Source organism: Ostrea edulis, chromosome 5 (genome assembly GCF_947568905.1).
Source record: "Ostrea edulis chromosome 5, xbOstEdul1.1, whole genome shotgun sequence".
In the NCBI taxonomy this organism is placed as follows: Eukaryota; Metazoa; Mollusca; class Bivalvia; order Ostreida; family Ostreidae; genus Ostrea; species Ostrea edulis.
In genome coordinates, this window is record NC_079168.1 from 25,692,023 (window position 1) to 25,715,817 (window position 23,795).

At 36.0% G+C, this 23,795-nt stretch overlaps 1 protein-coding gene across 2 annotated transcripts in view; it reads right to left on the reverse strand.

Annotated features, from left to right (window-relative positions):
• The window catches only part of LOC125650049 (NT-3 growth factor receptor-like), a 97,958-nt gene that overhangs the window by 7,969 nt on the left and 66,194 nt on the right, over positions 1–23,795 (reverse strand). For both annotated transcript variants that reach the window (XM_048877988.2, XM_048877987.2), the window contains 8 exons: positions 21,010–21,084; positions 20,365–20,436; positions 10,912–10,980; positions 6,967–7,151; positions 6,156–6,428; positions 5,575–5,886; positions 2,102–2,232; positions 842–1,115 (listed from right to left, as the gene is read on the reverse strand). In XM_048877988.2, the coding sequence (XP_048733945.1) occupies positions 842–1,115; positions 2,102–2,232; positions 5,575–5,886; positions 6,156–6,428; positions 6,967–7,151; positions 10,912–10,980; positions 20,365–20,436; positions 21,010–21,084 (1,391 nt within the window). The remainder of the gene's footprint in view (positions 1–841; positions 1,116–2,101; positions 2,233–5,574; positions 5,887–6,155; positions 6,429–6,966; positions 7,152–10,911; positions 10,981–20,364; positions 20,437–21,009; positions 21,085–23,795) is intronic.

Below are 23,795 nucleotides of genomic sequence, written 5' to 3' on the forward strand. Positions count from 1 at the left end.
TACATATCAAAGTCGCCGACCTTATCCACTGAACCACGCAGTACACCATACAAAGGAAAATTAACGTACAGGTGAAGTTGAAAATAATACTAGTGAAGAGGTTTCGATTTTTTTAAATTTACAAAAATATGACCTCGTGAAACAAAATTTCAAAGCGACAGTTTTTTAGAGGAAAACTCGAAGAACATGTTCATACTAAATTTATTTTGTTTGACGGAGGCAGTTTTTCTGAAATTCAGGGATACCCCTCCATTTTAACGCTAAAAATCATATAAATCGCTTACCGGTATTGCTTGATTTAAACTCGAAATATTTTGGCTAATTTTGTCAATACACGTCTTTTAAACTTATTTTCAAAAATTATTGAATCAAGACATACGTTCCAATTGGTTTTATCATATATTTGAATAACTTAAATTTTTTCGATCTTTCATGCAACACCTTTAGGGAAATTAACATGAAACGTACAACACCTTCTTTACTTTACTTCTTTAAAAAAAATCAATTTAATTTAAAACAAATTGAAACCACTTACTGGACTCGAACTCCAAATCTACGAATTTGCAGTCGACACGCTAACCTACTGAGCTACTCAATCAAATCAAAAAGGAGTACACACATATTACTGATATTTATATTTTCATTTGTGTTTTAAAAGGAAATCTGTGATTATAATGATGTAGTAGACATCCTTAATATACAGGTGTGTCTTACACATGTATATATTGAGAAGTATATTCACTTTCACCTCCCACTATTCAGTGATAATGATTTTTTAATGTATGAATGCAATCCACACTGAAAACCATGGAATTACTCACGCACATATACATGCACTTACAAGAACTCCCACAGATGGGATTCTTCGTTTGGTAAGCAGGATTTTCAACTATCTTCATCGAGGTTAAAGGCATTGCTGTCATTTGATGGGGCTGTGTCTTGGGTGCTACATGATTGTCCGAATTCAACAGGGGGCGCTGCGAACTATTCGACGAGAAAGTCACATGATGCGTACTGCGGGTAACTTTCTGACGATAATGACGGACAATCAAAGAAATGGTTACCAGGAGAACGGCGAGGAAAACAAAGACAGATATTCCAATGGCAATGAAAACCTGCAAGAGATTAACAAACTGATTACACTTAAACAAAACCAATAAACATTGAACGGATGTCAAATTAAGTTTAGGGCAAGTGATCGAAGGCATTTGGCAGGTGATGCAGACGTTTGGCAGGGGGAAATCAACAAACATTGATTTACCATTTTCTATTGGATAGTAACATCATTTTGTAAGACATGTAAGTGAAGAAATGAAATGATATACAAATAGAATTTTGTTATAATCAGAGATTTTCTCTCTCTATAAGTGCAGTACGGATCTATTCGACATACATTACCATAACTATCTAGTACGTCTTATGATCAAGAGTTTTAGTCTTTTCTTCGCTATAAATGTATACAATTAATCTGAACTGTACTCAACATAAGGGAACCCTTTGATATTATTCTGTGTATATATATATATATATATATATATATATAGTACGAAAACCCAACAACACCCTAGTGTCGGATCTGAGAAGATACAAGGCCAGTAAAGAAATTTATAAAAGCACTGAAAAGGCCACGACACTGTTGGTTATTTAAAACTCAAATTTTCGACGCAACCCGCGTCTTTATCAAGAGACATATATTACATAAACAAATAAATTATTAAATTTAAATTAAATTAAATTTATTTTCAGTGCTTATATATATATAAGAATAAAATAAGTCCTTGGTATAGGTAATACATTAGGAAAAATATCATATGAAGATTTCACATTTACTATGACGTCATAATAACGACGTCTAGTTTTTTTAAATTCCACTGAAGAGCCTTAAAGCGAAAGCGCTTTGAAAATATATGAAATCTTCATCTGAATTTTTTCATATTAACATGTATAAATATATATATATATATATATATATATATATATATATCGTATTTAACTTAATACCTGTAGTCATTACATTAGATGAGTAATTATTGTGGCCTATAATTACATTAGATGAGTAATTGAGAGATAATATTACATTGGATGAGTAATTGTAACATACGGTTGAGTTTTCTTCTTTCTTTACTGGCGCTGCAGCGGGTGGCTCCCTCTTTTTAGAACTTTTCTGGAAGGGTAGTATTGGGTTGACATATCTCCGTCCAGGGGGTCTCGGTTTGTGAAATGGTCCTGGTTCTGAATATCATACAATGCTATCAATGTAAAACTTATACGGTACCAATTTTGATGCACCAGATGCGCATTTCGACAAATAATGTTTCTTCAGTGATGCTCAACCGAAATGTTTGAAATCCGAAATAACAATGAAGTTTTAAAGCTATTATAGGGGAAAACAGTGTGCCAAAAAGGTGGAGTCAAATTCGTCTAAGGATAAGAGCTATGCGTGAGGGAGATAATCCTTAATTTTGAAAAGAATTTCTAAATTTTCTAAATCAATATCATTTTATACAGGTACACGAATCTTACGATATTTATATATAGGCGTTCTTCATCTGAGCATTGTCAACTGATTTCTAATTAAAGTAATGAATACGAATTAAATAAACTTATTTCGTAGAACATTTCTATATTTTATTTTCTAAATTATGACCCATTGACCTTAAATTTGTGACCATTGTCTACGTCATCATAAAGTACTGGAAATCAGCGTGTTGACGGACAGATTTCGAGGAACAAATTCGGCTCGGATTCTCCTCGGCGGAAAGCTTGTTAATAATTAGATTGATCGTGGCCCTAATGAAGGTCATTTGGTGAGTATTGCTGCGGGCCGTAAGTTTTTTTTAAGTCACAAGAGGCTCGTAATTCATAAATGATGGGGGAAAAAACCCATTGCTGACGGCAGGGGTATAAAGTATGCCCAACATTAGTTGGGGAATATCAATGATACAAAAGTAAACAGTGCTTGATTCTTTGTTTTACGGGCCATCAAGAATTTTAGAATGGCATTGAGACGTCATCAGCTGTAAGCGAAGTACCTATGCTTAGCGCTTGAAACGCCTGCCGCGACACAAGACCCCCGTTTGGAGGGGTTTTTTTTCATTGGGTGTAAAATTTGGCGATTTTCTAGCTTATAGGTATACAGATAATTTTAATGGAATATATTTTGGCGGACATGATATTGCAAAACAAACAATGATGAGCAGTTTCGTGTTAATGACTTATCTGCGAAACATTTGACTGCCGGAAGAAACAACGACATAAAAACCCAGTAATTTGCCCCCCCCCCCCCCCCCCAAACTGAACAGTGCGACGTACATTTTTGACATAGTGCAATCTGCTATACAGAATTGTTTGTTTGTTATCATTACTTTTGTGTGAAAATTGCGGACATATTTGAGTACAGCTATTACAAATCTGTCGGAATAAGCCAAAATTAAATCCCAACACACTCGTGGGGAAACCAATCGCTATAAGATATCCTAAAGACCCGTGTTTTCATTTCTAAATGCCGAGCGTTTGATGAAGGAACAATCAATACCCACGTTTATGTCTTAGGTTTGTTGACGCAGCCATGGGGTAAAGGCCATTTTATCAAGGTCAAGGGAACACAAGTTAGAAATTGATCAAGGTCAATGGAAACAATTAAGAAAACTTTTGTGCCATGCACTAGCACTAACGCATAAAAATGATAATGGCTAGTCATTATCTTTTGACTGTTTCTTCTATATATTCCTACGTACAACACAGGTAAACATTATATCTAAATATCATTTTCCCTAGGGGTTGATTGTTTTGTTTTGTGAGATTTGTAATGCATAAGACATTGTGACGCCGGAGACCATTGTGTTAACTAAATAGAGAATGCTACATATTGTATATCGTTAAAATAATAGTTGTCTTACGGACCCGGTTTAATGAGAGAATTCGCCCAATTTGAATATGATGTGATTGTAATGTCGCAAAATTAATTTTAAAAGGGTAGCTTATGCCACTGAAACGGTGCAAATTTATGATGATTGTGTACGGTCGTCACCACGATGGTAAATGTCGTGTTCCGTAAACGATTTCCATCAATATGGCAAATTTTTGGGTCAAATGCTGTCTGACGTGTTTCATATCAATTGTTAGGCCAATCTTTACACACCGATTTTGAATGCGGATTACTCTGTTTACCCTCCCGTGAGGATCCGGGTTAGAATAGGTCCTCAGTATCCCTTGCCTGTCGAAAGCGTCGACTAAATGGGGGCGGTCCTTCAGATGAGACCGCAAAAACCGAGGTCCCGTGTCACAACATATGTGACACGATAAAGACCCTCCCTGCTTAATGACCATAAGCGCCGAGCATAGGCCTAAATTTTGCAGCCCTTCACCGGCAGTGGTGACGTCTCCATATGAGTGAAACATTCTCGAGAGGGACGTAAAACAATATTCAATCAATCAATACTCCGTTGAACTTATCGAAATATTGAGCCCACGGCAGGTGAGGATGGTTACTTCTCCTAGATACCTGGGGCGCGTTTTACAAAAGAACTTACGACTTACGACACACTTTACATACTGGAACTTACGACAAACTTTACATACTGGAACTTACGACAAACTTCACATACTGGAACTTACGACAAACTTTACATACTGGAACTTACGACAAACTTTACATACTGGAACTTATGACAAACTTCACATACTGGAATTTTCAGGTTTATTGTAAGGTCATTCACTCCAAATACAAAATATTTTTTTAAAATGTTGAAAATGAAGCCTCAGAAAAGTTCATTTCAAAATTAAGGATTATCTCCCTCATGCATAGCTCTTATCCTTGGACGAATTTGGTTCCACTTTTTTGGCACTATGTTTTTGGCTATATTTAGCTCTAAAACTTCATAGTTATTTCGGATTTCAAACATTTCGGTTGAGCATCACTGAAGAGACATTATTTGTCGAAATGCGCATCTGGTGCATCAAAATTGGTACCGTATAAGTTTTACATTATGACCCTTGGGTCGAGGCCTCTGCTGGTGGACTGTTAGTCCCCGAGGGTCTCTACAGCCCAGTAGCTAAGTACTTCGTTACTAGCTTGAAAATACGGATGTATATTTAATTGCTGTTATAAAATTTAGAAATTCATTTCAAAATTAAGGATTATCTCCCTCACGCATAGCTCTTATCCTTGGACGAATTTGGTTCCACTTTTTTGGCACGCTGTTTTTGGCTATATTTAGCTCTAAAACTTCATAGTTATTTCGGATTTCAAACATTTCGGTTGAGCATCACTGAAGATACATTATTTGTCGAAATGCGCATCTGGTGCATCAAAATTGGTACCGTGTAAGTTTTACATATAGGAGATTCCAATTTCTAAATGCAACACGTCAAATATTTGTTGTACACCACGCTTGAACTTAGCCTGTACGTATGGGTATAGTGATGCACAAACTGAAAGTTTGTGAAAAGTGTGTATCGGTTAAAGGCAAAATAGCATCACATAAATAGATGCCTTCAAATATGTAATGTACATATTAACCAAACAATTAAACATTGAATACACATATCATTTAAAATGAAAAGTCCGCTTACTGTTTCCTATTGCTGAGCCAAGCATAAAATCAGCTGCAACCGTTTGCTCCGCATTTCCAAATTCATTTCTGGCGATTAACGTATAAATGCCGTTGTTTTTGGCGTTTTTCATTTCAAAAATTAAGCATCCGGTAGTTTTGAATATTCCCTTTGGCTGTTTGGAATAATAGGTGTACACCGTGGTTTTCTTTAGCAGCGTTTTGCCATTATGCAGCCAAGATATTTCTGGAATTGGGTATCCAGATACTTCGAAATGAATGCAGTAATGAAATCTCTGAACTGGAGGCTTCAAAACAAGAATCTGGGGAGCGGCTGAAAGTGAAAAATAAAACTACAAGCAACGGGACTATCAGACTATAAAATAAATCATGCATATATCGCAAAATTGTGTGAAATATCATACATTTACATTTAATTGTAACTGACCTAACTCCCCCGCCCCACTTCAAACATAGTTGCAGACTATATAGAAAACCCTTTACCCACAAACATGAAAATGTATTCCAGTGGAAAAAATAAATTGACAGTAGAATCGCAGTTAATACGTTACATTACTCTTGCGAATTGAAAATCATTCTTACAATTTACTCTTAAAAGCATAGTGTCTGATGTTATCCCCGCCACGTTCCGTGCAGTGCATGTTAACCAGCCAGAATCACTCGCATTGGCACTGGTGATTACCAAGTCAACCGTACTACCCTCATCACGTGACGTGACGTAAAAAGAAGAATTTAAATACTGCGTCTCCCATGACACCAATGGCTTGGGTTCCCCTTTGCCAACACAGGTAACGACAATAGAACTGCTTTCATTGATAATTGGCGTTTTCGGTTGAATATCAATGGAAGGTAGTACTGAAATAAATGTACACATTTTAATTTTTATGGAAGGAAAACGCTGAATGGATTGCATTCCTTACTAGTAGATAAACAAAATATAATGCACTTCGATTGATTGTTTTGATGTTTTCCGCCACACTCAACAATTTTTAAGTTATCTGGTGGCGCCTAGTTTTTAATTGGTGGAAGAGAGAACTGATACAAATGTACCTGGGAAGAGACCACCGACCTTCTGAAAGTAAAGTGGGAAACTTTCTCATTTACCGGCGCGAGCGGGATTCGAACCCGCGCCGACCAAGGTGAGAGGCCGTGTGATTTTCAGCGAGATGCACTAACCACTCGACCCCCAAATGCACTTCGAATAAAGAAACCCATGCCAGTAGATAAAAGAATGCAATGCACTTTGAATAAAGATATCGATAGTAAAAGTACAATCATAATCCGTATTTATTAGATATATGATCATAATATATTGCAAATGTACTCTTGTGATAAAGCTCTTGTGATAAAGCTGTTTATTTAATCTGAAGCGTTACATTTCATGTTGTCTTACCACAGCCCTCCAGCTTTACATTTCGAAGTTTCAGCATGTTTTCACCCAATGATTCATTTGTATTGGTATCAAGGCACCGTAAATCTTCAGCAGCCAATGAACCCAAAACATGATTTTTCTTTTTCTGGAGCTCCTGTATCCACTTGGAAGAGCAGTTGCAGGGTAATGGATTATCGTTTAGATACCTGGATAATATGAAGCATTCCGATATCAGTGTCGTTAGAGTAGTTCGCTCTTTATCTAATGCATTAAATTATTTTAGAAAACTTTTGTAGGGAAACTTCTAAAAAGTAAATGCATATCTGAAAGTTCTTTCATCATTCGTGATGAATATACACATGAAATAATATATTAATTATACAGTTTCGTCACAAATAATGCAAATATCATTTGTACCCAAACAAATACCATGTTGAACACATCTAGGGAGAACGTTTTATATACATGTAGGGATATTTAACGTGTTATATACATGTAGGGATATTTAACGTGTTATAGACATGTAGGGATATTTAACGTGTGATATACATGTAGGGATATTTAACGTGTTATAGACATGTAGGGATATTTAACGTGTTATATACATGTAGGGATATTTAACGTGTCATATACATGTAGGGATATTTAACGTGTTATATACATGTAAGAATATTTAATGTGTTATATACATGTAGGGATATTTAACGTGTTATATACATGTAGGGATATTTAACGTGTTATATACATGTAGGGATATTTAACGTGTCATATACATGTAGGGATATTTAACGTGTGATATACATGTAGGGATATTTAACGTGTTATAGACATGTAGGGATATTTAACATCCTATAGACATGTAGGGATATTTAACGTGTCATATACATGTAGGGATATTTAACGTGTTATATACATGTAAGAATATTTAATGTGTTATATACATGTAGGGATATTTAACGTGTTATATACATGTAGGGATATTTAACGTGTTATATACATGTAGGGATATTTAACGTGTCATATACATGTAGGGATATTTAACGTGTCATATACATGTAGGGATATTTAACGTGTGATATACATGTAGGGATATTTAACGTGTTATAGACATGTAGGGATATTTAACATCCTATAGACATGTAGGGATATTTAACGTTTTATATACATGTAGGGATATTTAACGTGTTATATACATGTAGGGATATTTAACATCCTATATACATGTAGGGATATTTAACGTGTTATATACATGTAGGGATATTTAACGTGTGATATACATGTAGGGATATTTAACGTGTTATATACATGTAGGGATATTTAACGTGTGATATACATGTAGGGATATTTAACGTGTTATAGACATGTAGGGATATTTAACGTGTCATATACATGTAGGGATATTTAACGTGTTATATACATGTAGGGATATTTAACATCCTATATACATGTAGGGATATTTAACGTGTCATATACATGTAGGGATATTTAACGTGTTATAGACATGTAGGGATATTTAACATCCTATATACATGTAAGGATATTTAACGTGTTATATACATGTAGGGATATTTAACGTGTTATATACATGTAGGGATATTTAACGTGTCATATACATGTAGGGATATTTAACGTGTTATATACATGTAAGAATATTTAATGTGTTATATACATGTAGGGATATTTAACGTGTTATATACATGTAGGGATATTTAACGTGTTATATACATGTAGGGATATTTAACGTGTGATATACATGTAGGGATATTTAACGTGTGATATACATGTAGGGATATTTAACGTGTGATATACATGTAGGGATATTTAACGTGTTATAGACATGTAGGGATATTTAACATCCTATAGACATGTAGGGATATTTAACGTGTCATATACATGTAGGGATATTTAACGTGTTATAGACATGTAGGGATATTTAACATCCTATATACATGTAGGGATATTTAACGTGTTATAGACATGTAGGGATATTTAACGTGTTATATACATGTAAGGATATTTAACGTGTTATATACAGATAGGGATATTTAACATCCTATATACATGTAAGGATATTTAACGTGTTATAGACATGTAGGGATATTTAACGTGTTATATACATGTAGGGATATTTAACATCCTATATACATGTAAGGATATTTAACGTGTTATAGACATGTAGGGATATTTAACGTGTGATATACATGTAGAGATATTTAACGTGTGATATACATGTAGGGATATTTAATATAGGATTAAAAATTCTTTTGGAAGAATTTATCGATGTGTAAACTCCGGACATTTTACTCACAAACTGAATAAAAGTGCGAAGCACTTTTATGTTAAGTTTGTGAGTAAAATGTCCGGAGTTTACACATCGATAAATTCTTCCAAAAGAATGTTTGATTCTTATAATTCCAATTCATTGACTTTATTAACAATTGCAAAAATTTGAATAGTTACGCGCACTATGTTGTTTGTTTTCAGGCGTGTATGAATACATCGCGTTTTCGGATTTATTGATGTGTAAACTCTTGTTCAGCTTTATTTTTGTCCAATCAAAACAATTGTAATAAATAAGATTGGAATTATCGTGTTATATACATGTAGGGATATTTAACGTGTTATATACATGTAGGGATATTTAACATCCTATATACATGTAAGGATATTTAACGTGTTATAGACATGTAGGGATATTTAACGTGTTATATACATGTAGGAATATTTGACGTGTTCTACACATGTAGGGATATGCCCGTTTCTGTTCGTATATTATAGGTTTAAGTCCCATTTTAAAATGTTTCGCCGGCAATGGTGACTTCTCCATATGAGTGAAATATTCTCGAGAGGGACGTTAAACAATATTCAATCAATCAATAGAATGTTTCACTCACAACACAGACGTCATCAACAAGGATACAGAAGTAAATTATTTGTTAATCACCTATAAAATGATTATACTGTCTATCCAATATATACTGTAACTGGCATTGCGAATGAAGTTTGTTTATGACTCTAAGATCCCCGGGACCAGGAGGGAGCAATATTCCATTATCACCTGCATATGGTGTTTATATCTCTCAACTGATTCGATATGCAAGAGCTGTTCTGCGTATAGTCAGTTTTTAAATCGAGGTAAGCTACTGACAAACAAGTTGATGGTAAAGGGGTTTCTACAGTCTCCATTGAAGTCAGCATTTCGCAAATTATATGGTCGTTATAACGATCTAGTTCGTCAATACAACCTATCATTGGGTCAAATGTTGTCTGACGTGTTTCATACCGATTGTTAAGCCGTTCTTGGCATACTGATTTTGACTGCGGATAACTCCGTTTACCTGATCAGGATATGGGGCTCACGGCGGGTGTGACCGGTCGACAGGGGATGCTTACTTCTCCTAGGCACCTGATCCCACCTCTGGTGTGTCCAGGGGTCCGTGTTTGCCCAACTATCTATTTTGTATTGCTTATATGAGTTATGAGATTGATCACTGTTCGTTTTCTTCACCTTTCACGATGCATGTACTTTCGAATGATACAATCGACGTACAATGTTGCTTCAGATGCTGCAGTTGACCTACTTTTCTGGATTGGTGACCAAGATCGAACCGGGGGATCAAATTCCTACAAACACTTACCATTATTGTGTTCTCTGTTTATTATTATTTTTTCAATGGCATTTGTGTGTCACATGTATTAAGTTATAACGAGAAGAACTCGTAAGCTGTATGAACTTGCTTCGGATCCTTTTGTATACATCATGTGCAATAAAATACGTTCAAATGAAATCCTCAGTAGCTACACGCATATCCTGTATTCGAATGTGAGGTTGATTTACCTGGGCATCACAACATATACTTTTCTATTCTCTGTAAAATAGATAAGTTTCTGTGACACGAAAAAAACAAGTCTTAATGTACCCGTATTTTCCACGTGTTAAAGTGAGAATATGATCAATAGACTCACAGCTTTAGAATAGGCAATCCCTCTATTACTTCCCAGGATAGGTAAGTCAGCTGGTTACGCCTTAAAAACCTGAGATGAAAGAAAACAATCGATACACTATACGAACAAATCTAACTTAATGTGTCTGCTGCTCGTAACGAACACGTTAACACTGTACAGTATAATAATTACGACAAGGATCGCCATGACCAGTCTGTCTGCAGCCAATCCCACAAGTCGTAAAATCAAATACTATTCAAAAGCGAAATGATTTTTTGTTTTTAAAAACCCACAATATTTGACGAGTATTAATCAAGGTACAGAATGTATTCCTGAAAGTTTAACTTTTCAAAACATTCAAAGATAAACATAATTAATTCTTTTACTGTATGTATCAAAGTAATTCCGCTGGGTTTGGTTTTTTTTCTTTTCTTAATTTGATATTGATTTATTTTCTCTGAATTTGCGCAGTTAACATTTCAAGAATTTATATATCAATTTACATACAGAGAACCTGGTTTAATGATTTATTGATGATGCGACGTAAAAACATTGCCAAGGAGACTTTGTTTTTATTTGAGGCAGACAAACCCCAACACCATCTGAATTTAAACTTGTCATTTATTAATGTAAATTGCGCAATTAAAATATAGTTATATATCCATAATATCGGGAAAAAATAGGGGTCCAGTAAACACAAGAGAGCGTTGTGTATGATCAACTTTTAAAATCGAGGCAATATGACTTTAGCTTCTCCATCGTCAACTTCCCATACTTACATGTATGTAGCAATATTCTACTATCACCTTTATTTGTTGTTTATGTCTCTCAACTGATACGGCAATGGTCTCCATATGAATGAAACATTTTTCGAAAGGGATGTTAAACAATATACAATCAATCATTCTCAACTGATACGATACGAAAGAGCTTTTTAGTAAACTCAGGTGACCTATTGCAATTGGTTTTTGTCCGTCGTGCGTTAACAATTGAACATTTTTAACTTCTTCTTAATAACTACCAGTCCAATTCTTTTCAAATTTGGCATGAAGCATCATTTGGACAAGGGGGACATGAATTGTAAATTTCAGGACTCCAGCACCCCTAAGGCCCTAGGGGTGGGGCAAAAACTGCCCAAAATTGACCAAGTTTCAAAAATCTTTTTCTCAATAACCACACACATGTAAGAAAAACTAAATGCTTAGTGATGTAGAGCAGGAAGACCTCTACCAAAATTGTAAATTTCATGATCCCCGGGGTAGGGGTTCTGACCCCAGGGCGGGGCAAATCTTGTTATATAGTGTTTATGTGTAAAACACTTAAACTACATCTTCTTTAAAGCTATTGATACTAAATTGAAAGTAAATAGATATTTAGAAAGAAGACGTAGTCCTTTACCAAAATTGTAAATTTGATTATTCCAGGGGAAGGGGTTTTGGTATCAGGATGGGGCCAAAATGGTCAGTTATTAAGTGTGTGAACAATAGACATTTTAGCTTCTTGATAACTATCATTCCAATTCTTTTCAAATTTGGTATGAAACATATTTGGAATAAGGGAAACATCAATTGTAAATTTCAGGATTCCTGCACCCCTGTGGCCTTAGGGGCAGGGCAAAAACTGCCCCAAAATGACAAATTTTCAAAAATCTTCTTCTCAAGAACCACACACCTGTAAGAAAAACTAAATGCATGTTGATGTAGAGCAGGAAGACCTCTACCGAACTTGTAAATTTCATGATCCGCGGGGTAGGAGTTATGACCCCCAGGGCAGGGCCTAACTTGTTATATAGTGTTTATGTGTAAAACACTTAAATAAGATTTTCTTTATAGTGCTTTTGATACTAAATTGAAACTAAATGGATGGAGCAGGTAGTGTTTTACTAAAATTGTAAATTTTATTCTCCCCAGAGTAAGGGTTTTGACCCCAGGGTATTATATTTATGTGTAAGTTTGCTGATACTGTATAAAATCTAAATGCATACTTAGGAATAGCAGAAAAGGATGTAGGAATAGCAGAAAAAGATGTACAAAAATGTTGAATTTCACAACCCAGGGTTATGATTTTAGGATGAGTCCAAATTAGTCATATCTTTTGATGTTTTAATGCTAATACACCTTTTATTTAAAGTCTTTCATCAGTAAATGCACTTTTGAGGGCAGTGAAGTTTTAAGAACACATCTTGCTTTATATTGTTGCTGAACATTAGAATTTAGCTTAGATATTTAGAACAGGAAATTTTTTCTAGGTTTCATAGCCCATGGAAGTAGTGATACTTTTTCACTAGTATTCAGGTGACCGATAAGGCCTGTGGGCCTCTTGTTCTGTGTATGATCAGTTCTTAGATCGAGGCACACAAGTACATATTACATGGGTTTCAATAGTCTCGTTATATAGGGGGCATACTGGAATCGGGTTGTCCGTCTATAGACGCAATCGTTTCCGGGCTCTAGAGCATCTTTTCCACCTACAATCACCATATCATACATATGGACTACCCATGGGACGAAGATGTTCTCTATCGAATTTGGGGTCAAACGTCAAGCGCACTGGAGATCGAAGTAACAATATGGTTTTTGGGCTCTAAAGCATTATCCTTTCCATCTACAGTCACCATATCATACATATGGACTACCCATGGGACAAAGATGTTCCCTATCGAATTTGGGGCAAAGGTCAAGCGCACTGGACATCGAAGTAGCAATATGGTTTCTAAAGCGTTATCCTTTCCACCTAGTCACCATATCATACATATGTTCCCTATCGATTTCGGGGTCAAAAGATCAAGCGCGCTCCTAGAGAAGAGACTACCCAAGGTTTTGTTTTTCAGTTCCAAGGGTCAATCTACTCTGGACATAGGAATATAATATCCGCTCAATATCTTGAGAACCTTTTGCTTGAAAGACATCAAACGTGGCACACTGGTACATCCTAAGGAGTAGATTACCCCTATTGATTTTGAGGTCATATGGTCAAGGGTCAAACTGGGCATAGGAATATACTGACCATTCAATATCTTAAGAACCCTTTGCTTGACAGATATCAAACTTGGTACACAGGTACATCTTCAGAAGAAGATGACTACTATTGATTTTGAAGTCACATGGTCAAGGGTCATACTGGACATAGGAATATACTGTCCGTTCAATATCTTGAGAACTCCTTTCTTGACAGACATCAAACTTGGTACACTGGTACATCTTCAAGAGTTGAAGACCCCTATTGATTTTTAGGTCACATGGTCAATCCACTCTTGACATAGGAAGATATTGTCTGCTCAATATTTTGAATTGATTATACTACTCTCAATTAAATGATGTGTGTGTATAACCCTTCAATTTTGCACCGGGGGGTGGGGGGGCATATGTGTTTTACAAACATCTCTTGTTGTAAATATCAATTTGTAAAACGAACATACATTGTATATGGTTATATAGTGCTCATAATTTGAAATAAGCTGTCTTTGTTTTTAACTGATATGGTATTATTTTGTTTGGAGAATACGTATTTCAAACAAGACGAGGATGTGTAGAGACCCACACCAACGTCGTATGCAGTATAATCATGCGTGCAGTCCGTAAAGACCTCAGGAAACTGAATTACAGCCATTGTATGTTTCCTACACAAGTAAACACACAGGGGCGACCTGTTATGCTAATTCATTCCTCTTTACAAAATACCAACTATCAAACCTTGTAAATAAATGAATTTTACAAGCCATGGCAAGGTTAGGAGATCTAGATTCACTGCACCAAAATGTAGTACTCCTGAACGATCAATATTTGCCACTCGAACTTAGTTATTGCCTTCATGTGTAGAATTATAAGTCTAAGCACGTGATAGACAGGATGTTGCTCCAAGGATACCAAAACGTCCAAGGTTAGACAGTTAACATCTCGATTATATTGCTGGAAAAACATGACGCGTCTATGAATGTTTCATTCCAATTAGAATTTTTGTTCGATTTTAGTTTTGTCCCTTTTCAGTGAAAAAAACCCGCACACAATCATAATCAGACACCCACCCATAGTAGACGTTTTGGAGATAATTAATGAAGTAAATAACTAAGATGTACTTAAACATATGAGATGGGAGTTCCTTAGCTACTTTGTTTTCATGTGACTATTCCTTCACACAAAAAACCTTTATCAATTACTAAAGCTGTTAAAGTTGTAATAGCTCTCAATCTGAACATTTTATCTTTTAATGAAAATGTGCTATTTTGAAAGGTGAAGATAACGAACAGTGGTCCATCTCATAACTCCTACAAGCAATAACTTTAGCCATAGGCATTTATAAAATCAACAACAAAAAATATGAAGATTTTATGAAATGAAGGTTTTGGTTCTATTGAATATATAGCATTATATAGAAAGCTTTGTACGGGAAAGCAATAAATTGTTATTTTACTTCATTCAGAGCCTCTGGATAGGGTTTCTAACACAAATATTAGTAACAAAGGTTTATAAACCTAATTTTTCTCTATCATTGAAATAGTAAATGACAATTTTGCAACAAAATTTTTCGATACCAACAGGGCCGTAAATTAACCTTCAATTTGGAGGAGGCAGGAAATTAGGCTGGGGGCCGCCCAGGCCCCCAGACGCTGAGCACATTTTGTGCACACTGAACACGTTTCGTGCAAAATCCTTGATTCTAGGGCCTTCTAAGATGTTACTGGACTAACTCATTCTAAAAGAAAGATTTGGAATGCTTTTTAAGGGAGGTATCATGTTCTTAGTTATTGGAAAGAACATAAATTCTAATGAACTTTAAATTTTATTTTTTTTTGGCTCAAAAGTTGGAGGAGGCAGCTGCCTCCTCCGCCTCCATGTAATTTACGGCCCTGACCAATCATGAAAGCTAGTATTGCTTTAATGTCATTTTTTTTAAACTGAAAGTGATCTTATAAAGCAAACAATCAATGTGATTAAAAGCTCTTTATAACTTGTATGATTCATGATTCCAGAAAGTTATCAGCATTTTGCTTTTCAATAGAGCTACTTCTTCGAAATATATCGGTATTTTCCCTGCTCATCGTGGTACGTTTCAGTTTTGTAGGATTTATGAAATGTATCACTGCTCGTTATCTTCATTTCTTCGTCTATGTGTTATACAATGAAGTTACAATGTATAGGATCATAAAGTATTAAATTTTCTTTCAACCAACAAAAATCATGATACAAAATAATTTCGCAAGGGAACATAGGTATAACTGAACCTATATTGGCATTTGAAAGTGAACCTAACACGCTTCCTGAAATGTCGGCGTGAAGCGTTCCAGTTCATATCCTCGTGTATTTTCAAAAATGAAATGCCATGCTACTTTCAATTCAGTCGAAATTCACAGCCATTAAAATCTAAATAAGATATGTATACGCAGGGTATGCAACGACAGCGCGTTCATGAGGAAATGGCTATCATTAATATTGCATTTTGTAGAGATATCAAAGGCTAATTAAATAGTTTGTGTGTATGATTGATTGATTTTTATTTTGTTTAACGTCCCCTTTGATAATTTTTTTTACTCAAATGTATTGTACTTTGTAAATATATCAAAGGCTCTAACATACTTATGTAATATGTGGGTTTGTGTGTGTGTGTACAATATTGCATAGTTACTTTGTACATCGTTCAATTAACGTGTTTCATACCAATTGTTAGGCCTTTCTTTACACACAGATTTTAACTACGGATTACTCCGTTTACCGAGATATAGGACTCACGGCGGGTGTGATCGGTCGACAGGGAATACTTACTCCTCAAAGGCACCTGATCCCACCTCTGGTATATCCAGGGTCCGTGTTTGCCCAACTCTTAATGGTTTATTTTTTTATAGGAGTATTGAGATTAATCACTTTGTTATTTTCACTACTGAATATGGCCCGGTCGCGGTTTGGCCGTGTCAAACCTTGGACGTACATGTAGAAATGCCAATCTAGTTAAAATCAGACTTCTTAGATCCGCACCGTATACTTTCCGTAAGAAGATCTGACATAACCCTATTAGGGGTAATGTTCATGTGAACTTTGTGTTAGCCAATCAGCGCGTCGGCTATGAAGTCGTCGGTGTTCACAATTCAAGGAAAATGGCTTCGATTGTTTGATTTGAAAGAAAACACATCGCAGCTAGATGCGACGTCACAATGCACCATTTACGTCGACTGGCGTTATATTCCTCGCGTTATTTAAGTAAACCATCTTGAAAACTATTCAAATCGTACCCATCCCTATTCATACATAAATCGAAATTTTCACAATTAATTTGATTTGAGCGTATTTCATATCGTACGTTTTGTTGTTTGAATGAACGGAAAATATTAGGCATTACTGCGAAAGTTTTAAATTTGTTATTGGAGAATATACAATTTTACAGTGTGGAATAAACTTCGTGGGAGAGAGATTACAGCAATTTGTTTACGAATTGCCAGGAACCGCCTAAATAGCCATCATTGTCTGTATGGCGCAATCTGACTGGCTGATAGTTCTCATGAATATTCCAAGCGAAAGGTCATGCGGACATGACCCCCTATGGGGTTATGTCAGATCCCATTATAGCGATTGTGAGCGTATCCTAGGATCTGATTTTAATTAGATTGGTAGAAATGCTTGACATTTAGAATTGAAAGAGTGTCGCTTCGTATCTGGGAGGTTGCGCTTTCAAGCCCTGTTCGTACCGTGGCCACGTCAAACCTAAGACATACATGTAAACATAGCCAATGATTGCTCTTTCATTTAGAAGTGAGGATCACGGGTCTTTCGGATATGACCTTAATACAGGTGTTCCCATGTTAAAGAACCTATACTGCTATTGGCCTTACGCGCTAAGCTTAGGTATAAAGTTTTGGTACTCACGGTGGGTGTGACCGGTCGACAGGGGATGCTTACTCCTCTAAGGCGCCTGATCCCACCTCTGGTGTGTCCAGGGGTCCGTGTTTGCCCAACTATCTATTTTGTATTCCTTATAGGAGTTATGAGATTGATCACTGTTCGTTATCTTCATCTTTCACCTACATGTGCACCTGGTGACATCTCCATAAAAGTGAAAAGTTTTCCATGGAAAATAAAACAAAAAATCACGGATCTTTCGGATATGACCTTAAAAACGGAGGTCACGTGTCGCGGCAGGCGTTGGAACGTTAAAGAACCCCCACTGCTACGGTCCTGAGCGCTAAGCATGGCCGATGTGACCAGTTAACAGTGGATGCTTACTCCTCCTAGGCACCTGACCCGTCTCTGGTGATTCCAGTTCATTTCCCCTACCTTTTGTATTCCTTTTAGGAATTATTGGGTTGATCACCGTTCATTATGTTCACTTATTTACACATAGGATAACTGAACAATATTGAAAGCGCCTTCGTAGTTGTTTTATCGGGTGATGAAGGTAACAACCATTGCAGTGAAAAATATCATAACCCGTGTTAGCTAAAACAACCCCGGATCGAACTAGTTTGCAACAAACATGTATTCATTGTCGCAGATGAAAGCAATATCAATTTCATTAGAAATGATTCAATGAATGTAAATATTGTGATAATGAATAGACTATTTATCGTAGCAGTTGTTGGTAATATGTCGCAAGGGAGAATTGATGAAAAAGCTTGTCTATAGTAAGCCAATTAGTACCTCAAATTATGAACACAGACCGCAGGACGTTATGAACGCATTAGTTAGTTACTACCACGTGTTTTAATCGATCAGTCTATTTACGTGCGACAGGTATAATTATGAATACACATGCAAGCTTTGCCGTGAGTTTACCGCTTCAAAGGCTGTAAGATGTAGCCCCCCCCCCCTCCCCCCTCCAAGATGAAATTTGTATATCTATGTACAGCTTAATACATTCTTTTGTCATTGTACATTTAAAAAGTCACGAAGGTATTTATCATTATATTTTACATGCAATAGACTTTAAAAATCCCCAGAGTAAAATGTTCCGGATGGAAAAGAATTAAGATGCCCTTTCATAAATCTGTTCGCTAACGTTGTTGTACTGACAATGGTTTTTTCTTCAATTGTCAGACGTTTTACACATCCATGCCTCCGCCCAGTACTGTATTTACAAGTAGCTCTCTGTTTCATTTCATATGATGTAAAACTTATACGGTACCAATTTTGATGCACCAGATGCGCATTTCGACAAATAATGTCTCTTCAGTGATGCTCAACCCTAATGTTTGAAATCCGAAATAACAATGAAGTTTTAGAGCTAATATAGGGAAAAACAGTGTGCCAAAAAAGTGGAGTCAAATTCGTCTATGGATAAGAGCTATGCGTGAGGGAGATAATCCTTAATTTTGAAATGAATTTCTAAATTTTATAACAGCAATTAAATATACATCCGTATTTTCAAGCTAGTAACGAAGTACTTAGCTACTGGGTTGTAGAGACCCTCGGGGACTAACAGTCCACCAGCAGAGGGCTCGACCCAGGGGTCATAATGTAAAACTTATATACGTTTAATATTTACACTTCTAATCGTGTTATTTTCATTTTGTAATTTATAATGCGAATAGTACTCTGATTTGAATCTGACACCGTTTTGTGGTACCAAAGTTACCGTCCTACCATACGGAGACATCGGTGTTTGACAAACACATCTTGTTTTTGAAACAGAACACCGATTCTTAAAAACGCCTGTATCAATTCATCAGACATTTTCCGTCGGATGGGACGTTTAAGGGTCTCTCGTGTCAAGGTTCACAACCCCCTTGGCACGCAAAAGATCGTTTCCCTGATTTTCGGAAGAGTAGGCTCACTGGGAGCCGTCAGGGAAACTCAAACACACAATACCAAACATATTTCAATTAGTTAACCGCCGTAAAATGGCTTAAATATTTCCAAATGGCGTAACGCCGTAATCAATCACTTAAATTTTCTTTTAAAAAATTGTTTCCTGGCCAATGACTTAAACATTTGATCTACAACCCTAATTGCTATGTTCCATATTAAATTTTGAAGCAATATAATTCAATGTCGAAATGGTGATTGGTTAAGCTTAACAGAATAAATCAATGAAGAGCACTATGATCCTAAGTTTTCATTTTGTCTTTTTATTCCTCTTCAATGCACAGTGTAGAAATTGCAAAATTTCAACGAAGTGGGATACACCTATACGCAGGTTCAAACCTCTATAGACTGATATTGAAGTAATATTTTGACTTGAATATTTTTTTGCCTTTGATAAACATGTTTAATTACTCTATATTTAGTATAATCTGTATACAGTTACAGACGCGTAGTTGATTGATTACTTTTACATGATTGCGTAACATTTGGACGTATCTGTACGTAAACAACTCTACTTAATTTATTTGGCTATCACACACACAAAGGATTTGGACTTTACCGTATCGTATTTATATCATTACATGTACTCGTGTTCACAACTTACATATCAGTACGACACGAATATGGATTATATTTCGTTAAATTCTACAGGAAAAGATATTCTAGAATAAATACGAATACTTACAATGTCTTCAACTGTTTGTTTAGTTTGAGAGCGTTGTGGTCGATCCATTTCAAGCCCGTGTCCTCTATTAGTCTATTGAAATAAGAAAAGTACACATACAGATAAAAAGGTAATGTAATAATGCATTAATTATAATAACATCTTATAATACGTGTAGAATTTACATAGAATGAGGAAACCATACACATGAAAAGTGAAGATAACGAACATATCTCCTAAAAGCAATTCAAAAAAGATTGTTGGGCAAACACGGGCCCCTGGACAAACCAGAGGTGGGATTAGGTGCCTAGGAGGAGTAAGCATCCCCTGTCGACCGGTCACACCCGCCGTAGCATGTAACATTTACAGAGAACGAAAAAATCACACACGTGTAACATTTACAGATAACGAAGAAATCACACACGTGTGTATTTACAGAAAATGAAGAAGAAATCACACACGTGTAACATTTGCAGAGAACAAAGAAATCACACACGTGTAACATTTACAGAGAACAAAGAAATCACACACGTGTAACATTTACAGAGAACGAAGAAATCACACACGTGTAACATTTACAGAGAATGAGGAAATCATACACGTGTAACATTTACAGAGAACAAGGAATCACACACGTGTAACATTTACAGAGAACGGAGAACTTACAGTCTTTCCAAATTCGTGTAGTACTGAAGTGTGGTATTATCTAGATGAGTGAAGTCTGACTGTTTTTCAATGGTCCTGAAAAACAAGTAGAGAAAAGAGTATTGCTGATCATGGAGAAGTCTGGACATCCAGGTCTTAGATTCTCAATCAAACATCCCAAGGAAAGGAAAATATTTTATTGTCAGAAAGAACATTCAGTGACCATGTTATGTTATGGATAGTGAAGGTCATTTTTGTTCATATTTTAAAGAATTAAATTGAGAATTACAATTTAAACAACCGCGATTGAGTGTTTGAAGAAATCAGAATTATTATTTTCTGTTAAATTAGCTAGGGTCAAATCGTGGAATATTCTTGTTTGCAATACTCCAAATCAATCAAGGCACATCTGACTGTACATCTTTTATCACAAACTTCCTTGGGGATCTGAGTTAGAATAAATCCTCAGTACTCTTTGCTTGTCGTAAGAGGCGCCCAAATGGGGCGGTCCTTCGTATGAGACCGCAAAACTGAGGTATCGTGTCTTAGCAGATGTGGCACGATAAAGATTCATCCCTGCTCAAAGGTCGTAAGTGCCGAACATAACCTAAATTCTGCAGCCATTCACCGGCAATAATGACATCTCCATATGATTGAGGATTTTTATAGCAGGACGTACAACAACATACAGCCAACCAACAAAATGGAAGCTGAATGAGTTTTCTGAACTCATTAAATTTTCAAAGCGATTGGTTTAGGGGAGGGTATAGGTGCGGTGAGTGCATTTCAGATTAAATTATAGACATCAAAAGTTTCAGTTCCCTTTCGTTTTGAAATTATTGTTTGTGTATATGTTTACTTTTAGATAAAAATTGTGACATATCGCCTGAAGAATTTCGAATACTGTGTGAAATGGAACCATTTCCAGGAAGAAATAAAACAGTTGAGCATATTGCAACATGAATACAATGAAATGACAATGTTTTATTATTTCCCACCCCCCCCCCCCCCCTTGTTTCCTTCGTGAACCTATATTTTCGTCATTTGTTTCCTTTAATAAATTACATTTTGCACACAGTGTTGCTATGTTTGGGTCTATTTTAAGCTAACACAAGCTTCGGTGAGCTGTTCTCTGTAAGGATAACGGTATGAGACATTAATTTATATTGCAATTGACTTTGTTTGTCCTCAGCATGGAGAGACATCAAAAGGCCATACTCTGGCCACTGTCAACTTCAGACAGAATCAAAGAAGTGTATGACTGCACTTAATTACCCACATTTTATAACCTTAACTTTGATGTGTTATATATATATATATATATATATATATATATATATATATATTCTGCGTGTTAACACTAAAAGCTGAAATAATAAAAACATCAAACCGATTTGATTTGACGGTCACTTGGGCCATTACGTTAAAGTTTATATTGTGCATGGTTTTGCATTTTTGATTTACACAGAAACGAGTGTTTGAGCCTGTGTATATAGAATAGTATACATGTATGCAACATGTACATAAAAAAAACTAACTTCTCTGTAACAGTTAATCCACTTCAACCAAATGTGTTATATAACATCTATGTCATAATGTGTCAGGGTTTACAAAATTGTGAATTTCAAAGACCCTGCCTGAGGGATTTTGTAAAACCCATAAAAATTAATGTAATCTTCTAAAATATTATGTTTTACTCCTGGACATCGAAAAGTCAAATTATTGGCATGATTATGGTGATTAGTGAGCAGCTCTTTACTAAAAACTGGAATTCGTGACCACCGAGTTCATGTCCCAGGGTGGCGATACGTTAGTAATAAAAATGTATTATATCTTAGAATATATGTCTCTTTACTATTGAACATCGAGGAGGTAAAAAATGTTTCAGATGCATGACGCATGATTGCATAGTTTGTATATTAAGCATCACGCCGTCTTCTAAAACCTAAGGATTCAGGTACCAGTGGGAAGCCTAGACTGGTTATGTGCATTATGTTTTTAATATGCATTACCAAATCTTTATTGCTGGACATCAAGTAGAGAAACTGAGACACCTGGGCTCAGATACCAGGCTGAACTTTAGTTGATCATATGTTGAAAATGCAATATGGTTTAGGATATCAAATTTGCAAGGATATGCATTTAATTTGAAAAAATGAAGATAACGAGTAGGGATCAATCTCACAACTCCAATAAAGAATAGGGCAAATTGCGTACAGACCACCACAGCGCTAATAGTGTACAGACCACCGCAGCGCTACTCATAGCGAGGACAGCGCCAAGTAACCATATTACACCCATTTTGAAAGAACTTCACTAGCTTTCCGGTGAAATTCAGGAGTCAATACAAATTACTGTTATACGCGTTTAAATCTTTACATGATCTAGCGCCAAGGTACATTGCGGAGCGTATTGAGGGTCACGTCCCAAACCGCTCCCTTCTTTCAAAGGCGTCCATGTTATCAACTGTTCCAAATACTTGGAGGAAGCCGTGTAGTGAACAACGTTTCAACAAGGCAGCCCCTGTTCTCTGGAACTCACTTCTAATACAAGGAAATCAAACACTATTAACAATTTTAAACCGAATCTTAAAACTTGTCTTTATGATTATTAAGTTCTGAGTGTATCCGGCGGTGTTTTTGTCTGTGAAATATCAAATAATCAGTGTCTAAAACGCCCCAGTTAGTATTTCTACCCATTTTCTACATGTGTTTATCAATCTATATTGCTTGATTGAATATTGTTTAACGTCCCTCTCGAGAATATTTCACTCATATGGAGACGTCACCACTGCCGGTTAAGGGCTG